Raw genomic sequence first — 9,032 nt, 5'->3', positions numbered from 1 at the left:
AGGCCTCAGGTAGACTTCAGGTAGACTTCAGGTAGACTTCAGGTTGGCCTCAGGTAGACTTCAGGTTGGCCTCAGGTAGGCCTCAGGTAGACTTCAGGTAGGCCTCAGGTAGGCCTCAGGTAGACTTCAGGTAGACTTCAGGTAGGCCTCAGGTAGGCCTCAGGTAGGCCTCAGGTAGACTTCAGGTAGACTTCAGGTAGACCTCAGGTAGACTTCAGGTAGACTTCAGGTAGGCCTCAGGTTGACTTCAGGTAGGCCTCAGGTTGACTTCAGGTAGACTTCAGGTAGACTTCAGGTAGGCCTCAGGTTGACTTCAGGTAGGCCTCAGGTTGACTTCAGGTAGACTTCAGGTAGGCCTCAGGTTGACTTCAGGTTAACTTCAGGTAGACTTCAGGTTGGCCTCAGGTAGACTTCAGGTAGACTTCAGGTAGACTTCAGGTAGCCTTCAGGTAGGCCTCAGGTAGACTTCAGGTAGACTTCAGGTTGGCCTCAGGTAGACTTCAGGTAGGCCTCAGGTAGGCCTCAGGTTGACTTCAGGTAGACTTCAGGTAGACTTCAGGTAGACTTCAGGTTGGCCTCAGGTAGACTTCAGGTAGACTTCAGGTTGGCCTCAGGTAGACTTCAGGTAGGCCTCAGGTAGGCTTCAGGTTGACTTCAGGTAGACTTCAGGTAGACTTCAGGTTGGCCTCAGGTAGACTTCAGGTAGGCCTCAGGTAGGCCTCAGGTTGACTTCAGGTAGACTTCAGGTAGACTTCAGGTAGACTTCAGGTTGGCCTCAGGTAGACTTCAGGTAGGCCTCAGGTTGGCCTCAGGTTGGCCTCAGGTTGACTTCAGGTAGGCCTCAGGTAGGCCTCAGGTAGGCCTCAGGTAGACCTCAGGTAGACTTCAGGTAGACTTCAGGTTGGCCTCAGGTAGGCCTCAGGTTGACTTCAGGTAGACTTCAGGTAGACTTCAGGTAGGCCTCAGGTTGACTTCAGGTAAACTTCAGGTTGACTTCAGGTAGACTTCAGGTAGACTTCAGGTTGGCCTCAGGTTGACTTCAGGTAGACTTCAGGTATGGTGGTATCATGCAGTTTTTGAACTAAGTTATCTACTCGGCTGCTATATTGTATCATTTAAATCCCATCAGTTTAGCTTTGATCATGGAGGGACTCTGTAGCCTATGAAATTACCTGTGTTTGGAAACGGGGAGCCTGGAAAATACGTTTTGGATTCCTTGTTTTGTGGTGTGCTTTGGCAGCGACGTCTGACGGCGGGATCACATACCTGTAGCCTCAAGGCAAGTTTTGAATTGGATTACAAATTAATATGTACAGGTATATATTTATACATGGGCTAGGAGTTTTTCCTGATCAGGTCACTGACCACTAACTCTACCACATGTTGATCAGATCACTAACCACTAACTCGACCACGTGTTTGATCAGGTCACTAACCACTCACTAACTCTACCACGTGTTGATCAGGTCACTAACCACTAAGTCTACAATGTGTTGATCAGGTCACTAACCACTAACTCTACCACATGTTGATCAGGTCACTAACCACTAACTCGACCACGTGTTGATCAGATCACTAACCACTAACTCTACCACATGTTGATCAGATCACTGACCACTAACTCTACCACATGTTGATCAGATCACTAACCACTAACTTGACCACGTGTTGATCAGATCACTAACCACTAACTCTACCACGTGTTGATCAGATCACTAACCACTAACTCTACCACGTGTTTGATCAGATCACTAACCACTAACTCTACCACATGTTTTGACACAGTTTGTGTGTGTTGGTGTGACTCCTGGATTCTTTTCACCTGTTGTCTCTCAGGTGTTGTCGTCGGCAACCAGGAAGTGTTTCCCTTAGTGACCGTCGGGCCATGGAGCTGAGATAACTCCGCCCCCTCTGCTGTGGTAACCATGGGAACGTCCCGATGCTTCCGTCTGGCGTTCCTGCTGGGGTCTGTGTTAATGGTCCTGCTCATCATCCTCTATTGGGACGACGTGGGAGCGCTCAATCTCTACCCCCACGACCCTCACCCCCACCCCACCTCACCCAGCTCCTCCACACCCACCAAAACCCCACCCAGGGACACAGAGGAGCAAGCGACCCACAAACCCCCCAGAACCACAGAGCCTGACCGGCCTGGAGAGGGGAGGAGGGCGACCCCCAAACCCCCAGGGGAGGAACACCCCCTCCCCCAAGTAACAGACTCCTCAGAGCTGGAGGAGATGTGGAGAGGAGAGGAAGGGAAGCGAGAAGAGGAGAGAGTGAGGCAGGTGGAGGAGAAAAGAGAGGAGGAGGGGAGGAGACAAGAGGAGAGGAGGAGGAGGATCAGTGATATGTGTTACGGGAACGGAACATTAGAATTCCCAGGAAAATTCCGGACGTTTGACCAGATTCCCAACCGGGAGTTAAACCACCTGATAGTAGACGACAGACATGAGATCATCTACTGCTACGTTCCCAAGGTAGGGAGGGGAAGAGGACTGTCCGCTCCTCAGAGCCTGGTTCCTCTCTAGGTTTCTTCCTAGGTTCCTGCCTTCTAGGGAGTTTTTCCTAGACACTGTGCTTCTGCATCTGCATTGCTTGCTGTTTGGGGTGTTAGGCTGGCTATCTGTAAAGCACTTTGTGACAACTGTTGATATAAAAAAAATTTGATCCTCCTCCACCTCCTCTCCTCCACTTCCTCTCCTCCTCTCCTCCACTTCCTCTCCTCCACCTCCTCTCCTCCTCTCCTCCACCTCCTCTCCTCCTCTCTTCCACCTCCTCTCCTCCACTTCCTCTCCTCCACCTCCTCTCCTCCACTTCCTCTCCTCCACCTCTTCTCCTCCACCTCCTCTCCTCCACCTCCTCTCCACCTCCTCCACCTCCTCTCCTCCACCTCCTCTCCTCCTCTCTTCCACCTCCTCTCCTCCACTTCCTCTCCTCTCCTCCACCTCCTCTCCTCCACTTCCTCTCCTCCACTTCCTCTCCTCCACCTCTTCTCCTCCACCTCCTCTCCTCCACCTCCTCTCCACCTCCTCCACCTCCTCTCCACCTCCTCTCCACCTCCTCTCCACCTCCTCCACCTCCTCTCCTCCTCTCCTCCACCTCCTCCACTTCCTCTCCTCCACCTCCTCTCCTCCTCTCTTCCACCTCCTCTCCTCCTCTCCTCCTCCTCCTCTCCTCCTCTCCTCCACTTCCTCTCCTCCACTTCCTCTCCTCCTCTCCTCCACCTCCTCTCCTCCTCCACTTCCTCTCCTCCACCTCCTCTCCTCCACTTCCTCTCCTCCACCTCTTCTCCTCCACCTCCTCTCCTCCACCTCCTCTCCACCTCCTCCACCTCCTCTCCTCCACCTCCTCTCCTCCTCTCTTCCACCTCCTCTCCTCCACTTCCTCTCCTCTCCTCCACCTCCTCTCCTCCACTTCCTCTCCTCCACCTCTTCTCCTCCACCTCCTCTCCTCCACCTCCTCTCCACCTCCTCCACCTCCTCTCCACCTCCTCTCCACCTCCTCTCCACCTCCTCTCCTCCTCTCCTCCACCTCCTCCACTTCCTCTCCTCCACCTCCTCTCCTCCTCTCTTCCACCTCCTCTCCTCCTCTCCTCTCCTCCACCTCCTCTCCTCCTCTCCTCCACTTCCTCTCCTCCACTTCCTCTCCTCCACTTCCTCTCCTCCTCTCCTCCACCTCCTCTCCTCCTCCACTTCCTCCACCTCCTCTCCTCCACTTCCTTCTCCTCCTCCACCTCCTTCCTCCTCCTCTCCTCCTCTCCCTCTCCCCCTCCTCTCCTCCACCTCTTCCACCTCCTCTCCTCCACCTCCACCTCCTCTCCTCCTCTCCCCCCCTCCTCTCCTCCACATCCTCCTCTCCTCCACCTCCTCTCCTCCACCTCCACCTCCTCTCCTCCTCTCTCTAGGTAGCATGTACCAACTGGAAGCGTGTAATGGTGGTTCTCTCTGAGGGTCTGCTGGCTCCAGATGGACAACCTTACCGCGACCCCCAGGCCCTGCCCCCTGACCTCATACACAACTCCTCCCTGCACCTCACCTTCTCCAAGGTCTGTATACTGTGTGTATACTGTGTCTATACTGTGTGTATACTGTCTATACTGTCTGTATACTGTGTCTATACTGTCTGTATACTGTGTCTATACTGTGTGTATACTGTCTATACTGTCTGTATACTGTGTCTATAATGTCTGTATACTGTGTCTATACTGTGTGTATACTGTCTATACTGTCTGTATACTGTGTCTATACTGTCTGTATACTGTGTGTATACTGTGTGTATACTGTGTGTATACTGTGTCTATACTGTGTGTATACTGTGTGTATACTGTCTATACTGTCTGTATACTGTGTCTATACTGTCTGTATACTGTCTGTATACTGTGTGTATACTGTCTATACTGTCTGTATACTGTGTCTATACTGTCTGTATACTGTGTGTATACTGTCTATACTGTGTGTATACTGTGTGTATACTGTCTGTATACTGTGTGTATACTGTCTGTATACTGTGTGTATACTGTCTGTATACTGTGTGTATACTGTCTGTATACTGTCTATACTGTCTATATACTGTGTGTATATTGTCTGTATACTGTCTGTATACTGTGTGTATACTGTGTCTATACTGTCTGTATACTGTGTGTATACTGTGTCTATACCGTCTGTATACTGTGTGTATACTGTGTGTATACTGTCTATACTGTCTGTATACTGTGTCTATACTGTGTGTATACTGTCTATACTGTCTGTATACTGTGTGTATACTGTGTCTATACTGTCTGTATACTGTGTGTATACTGTCTGTATACTGTGTTTATACTGTGTGTATACTGTGTGTATACTGTCTGTATACTGTGTGTATACTGTCTGTATACTGTGTGTATACTGTGTGTATACTGTCTATACTGTCTGTATACTGTGTCTATACTGTCTGTATACTGTGTGTATACTGTGTGTGTGAAGAAGAGTGAAGCGTCATCCTACTTCTTTATCCCTTCTCTTTACTCTATCCATCCTCATCCCCCCTTCCTTCTCTTTACTCTATCCATCCTCATCCCCCCTTCCTTCTCTTTACTCTATCCATCCTCATCACCTCCCTCACCCCCTCTCCCCACCCTCCCTCCCTCCCTCCCTCCCCACCCTCCCTCCCTCCCCTTCCTCCCTATCCTCTCCCTCTCCTCCTCCTCTCCCTCTCCTCCTCTCCCTCTCCTCCCTATCCTCTCATCTTCCCTCCCTCTCCCCCTCCCCACTCCCCTACTCTCCCCCCTCCTGTCCTCCTCCCTCATCCCATCCCTCCTCCTCCTCCTATAGTTCTGGCGTAGGTATGGCCGTCTCTCCCGTCACCTGATGAGGGTGAAACTGCAGAGTTACACCAAGTTCCTGTTTGTCCGCGACCCCTTCGTCCGACTCATCTCCGCCTTCCGGAACAAGTTCCAACAGCCCAATGAAGACTTCTACCGCCAGTTTGGCTCCGTCATGCTACGTCGTTATGGAAAGGAAAACGGGACCTCCAGGGTTCCGGAGTCAGCGGCGGAGGCGTTGAAAGCGGGGATCCAGCCGTCGTTCTCGGAGTTCGTCCGGTATCTCCTCGACCCCCAGACGGAGCAGGAGCAGCCATTCAACGAACACTGGCGCCAGGTGTGTGTGTGTGTGTGTGTGTGTTTGTGTGTGTGTGCGTGTGTGTGTGTGTGTGTGTGTGTGTGTGTGTGTGTGTGTGTGTGTGTGTGTGTGTGTGTGTGTGTGTGTGTGTGTGTGTGTGTGTGTGTGTGTGTGTGTGTGTGTGTGTGTGTGTGTGTGTGTGTGTGTGTGTGTGTGTGTGTGTGTGTGCTCTCAACCCAACTGTACTCAAGTTAACTTGTTCTCCTCCCCAGGTGTACCGGCTCTGTCACCCCTGTCAGATCCAGTATGATTTCATCGGCACGCTGGAAAACCTGGAGGACGACTCGGATCAGTTGCTCCGGATCCTGGGCCTGGAAGACCAGATAAAGTTCCCGTCTAGCAACCGGAACCGCACGGCGGCCAGCTGGGAACGGGATTGGTTCGCTGAGGTTCCGGCCGAGTTGAGGAGGAAGCTGTACAGTTTGTATGAGCCAGACTTTGAGCTGTTTGGGTATCCTAAACCAGAGAGTCTGCTCCATCACTGACAAGCTGTTTGGGTATCCTAAACCAGAGAGTCTGCTCCATCACTGACAGGCTGTTTGGGTATCCTAAACCAGAGAGTCTGCTCCATCACTGACAGGCTGTTTGGGTATCCTAAACCAGAGAGTCTGCTCCATCACTGACAGGCTGTTTGGGTATCCTAAACCAGAGAGTCTGCTCCATCACTGACAGGCTGTTTGGGTATCCTAAACCAGAGCGTCTGCTCCATCACTGATAGGCTGTTTGGGTATCCTAAACCAGAGAGTCTGCTCCATCACTGACAGGCTGTTTGGGTATCCTAAACCAGAGAGTCTGCTCCATCACTGACAGGCTGTTTGGGTATCCTAAACCAGAGAGTCTGCTCCATCACTGACAGGCTGTTTGGGTATCCTAAACCAGAGAGTCTGCTCCATCACTGACAGGCTGTTTGGGTATCCTAAACCAGAGAGTCTGCTCCATCACTGACAGGCTGTATGGGTATCCTAAACCAGAGAGTCTGCTCCATCACTGATAGGCTGTTTGGGTATCCTAAACCAGAGAGTCTGCTCCATCACTGACAGGCTGTTTGGGTATCCTAAACCAGAGAGTCTGCTCCATCACTGACAGGCTGTTTGGGTATCCTAAACCAGAGAGTCTGCTCCATCACTGACAGGCTGTTTGGGTATCCTAAACCAGAGAGTCTGCTCCATCACTGACAGTCTGTTTGGGTATCCTAAACCAGAGAGTCTGCTCCATCACTGACAGGCTGTATGGGTATCCTAAACCAGAGAGTCTGCTCCATCACTGATAGGCTGTTTGGGTATCCTAAACCAGGGAGTCTGCTCCATCACTGACAGGCTGTTTGGGTATCCTAAACCAGAGAGTCTGCTCCATCACTGACAGTCTGTTTGGGTATCCTAAACCAGAGAGTCTGCTCCATCACTGATAGGCTGTTTGGGTATCCTAAACCAGAGAGTGCTCCATCACTGACAGGCTGTTTGGGTATCCTAAACCAGAGAGTCTACTCCATCACTTGATACCTTACACATGTGGCTGAGAACCGTGGATTCGAACCCTTTATACATGCAAGCCGCCGCAAGGCTGTGCTGTTAGCCCACTGAGCTAAAGCCTAGGCATTAACTTGGGGAGCTAACACAACCCTTTAGCTCTCCACGATCAGGAGAGAAGAACCATTTAAGTGTTTTCTTTCTAAAGGGAATAGTGCTGTAAAAAACTTTTTTAAATAAAGTTTTTTGGGGAAATAAATTGCTTAGTCATTTGTGTGTGTTTTATCCCACTTTCACACAGAGAGTAGAGTTCAATTGTATATCATTATTATTTATTTATAAAGGTAGGTAATATTTTAAGGTCAAATTCTTATTTACAATGACGGCCTACCAATTGTGTGTCGCCCTATGGGACTCCCCATCACAGCTGGATGTGATACAGCCTGGATTCGAACCAGGTACTGCAGTGACACCTCTTGCACTGAGATGCAGTGCCTTAGACCGCTGTGCCGCTCAGGAGCCATGACATGTGGCAGATACACTGGACCAAATGTTTAGTAATGTATCACTGCATGTCTGCCTCACTCTTTAAAATGAATGCAGTTATTTGGTAAAATTGAATAAATGTTTTGACGATTTTGGACTGCATATTTGCTTATTTTTAAATAGGTTAAACCAATTTATTATTTGTGTGTGTATGTATTTCTGGTCGGTGATGCTGCTGTTTGACATACAGTATAAAACCATTGGAAAGTACCAAAGATTGTCTATTACATTGACAAGATATTCGAGTGATCGACCTAACAATGGAAATATATGTCCTCCAAAATGGAGATTCCTAGATGTGAGAAGTGTGCAGGAGGGCATGAGACGAAGGAATGTTTACTATCAATGGATAAAAGTTGTATGTGTTAGTTGTTGGGGGTGCCCATGGGCTGGAGATCGGAGGAGTCTGGTGAGAGAAAGGCAGGTTGAGGCTGGCAGCATTAGAGTATTGAGTGTCGTATGCCAAAGCAGTGAAGAAGGGGGAAGAGGAAGATGGGTACAGCAGGGTGAGGGATCCTGAGTGGATTCCTGTGAGTAGAGCACAGAATGATAGGAAGAATATGTGCTTCAGTAAGGTGGGGGTTTAGCAGTCATAGTCACGGTTGTCAATTGTACTGCAGAAATGGAAGCGGCTGAGAAGTACTTTGGATTGCGAGGATTTACTGCAGAACAGTAGGATTAGACAGGGTTAAATAGTGGAATGGGGTGGTAATGTTATATCCTCTCAGACCACTGGTCTGGACTAGGATTAGACAGGATTAAATAGTGGAATGGGGTGGTAGTGTTCTGGACTAGGATTAGACAGGGTTAAATAGTGGAATGGGGTGGTAGTGGTCTGGACTAGGATTAGACAGGGTTAAATAGTGGAATGGGGTGGTAGTGTTCTGGACTAGGATTAGACAGGATTAAATAGTGGAATGGGGTGGTAGTGGTCTGGACTAGGATTAGACAGGGTTAAATAGTGGAATGGGGTGGTAGTGTTCTGGTCTGCAGTAGGATTAGACAGGATTAAATAGTGGAATGGGGTGGTAGTGTTCTGGACTAGGATTAGACAGGGTTAAATAGTGGAATGGGGTGGTAGTGTTCTGGACTAGGATTAGACAGGGTTAAATAGTGGAATGGGGTGGTAGTGGTCTGGACTAGGATTAGACAGGGTTAAATAGTGGAATGGGGTGGTAGTGTTCTGGACTAGGATTAGACAGTTAAATAGTGGAATGGGGTGGTAGTGTTCTGGACTAGGATTAGACAGGGTTAAATAGTGGAATGGGGTGGTAGTGGTCTGGACTAGGATTAGACAGGGTTAAATAGTGGAATGGGCTGGTAGTGTTCTGGACTAGGATTAGACAGTTAAATAGTGGAATGG

General features: G+C 49.6%; 1 protein-coding gene across 1 annotated transcript in view; it reads left to right on the top strand.

Annotated features, from left to right (window-relative positions):
* The window catches only part of LOC106564018 (carbohydrate sulfotransferase 12), a 22,911-nt gene extending 15,147 nt beyond the window's left edge, over positions 1 to 7,764 (top strand). The window contains exons 2-5 of the mRNA XM_045690577.1: positions 1,837 to 2,477; positions 3,905 to 4,045; positions 5,310 to 5,636; positions 5,870 to 7,764. Of these exons, the coding sequence (XP_045546533.1) occupies positions 1,926 to 2,477; positions 3,905 to 4,045; positions 5,310 to 5,636; positions 5,870 to 6,142 (1,293 nt within the window). The 5' untranslated portion in view covers positions 1,837 to 1,925 and the 3' untranslated portion in view covers positions 6,143 to 7,764. The remainder of the gene's footprint in view (positions 1 to 1,836; positions 2,478 to 3,904; positions 4,046 to 5,309; positions 5,637 to 5,869) is intronic.
* The last annotated feature ends 1,268 nt before the right edge of the window (positions 7,765 to 9,032 follow it).

Source organism: Salmo salar, chromosome ssa12, assembly GCF_905237065.1.
Source record: "Salmo salar chromosome ssa12, Ssal_v3.1, whole genome shotgun sequence".
In the NCBI taxonomy this organism is placed as follows: domain Eukaryota; kingdom Metazoa; phylum Chordata; class Actinopteri; order Salmoniformes; family Salmonidae; genus Salmo; species Salmo salar.
The sequence above is the reverse complement of the archived record's forward strand: the minus strand, read 5'-3'. Positions and strand labels throughout refer to the sequence as shown.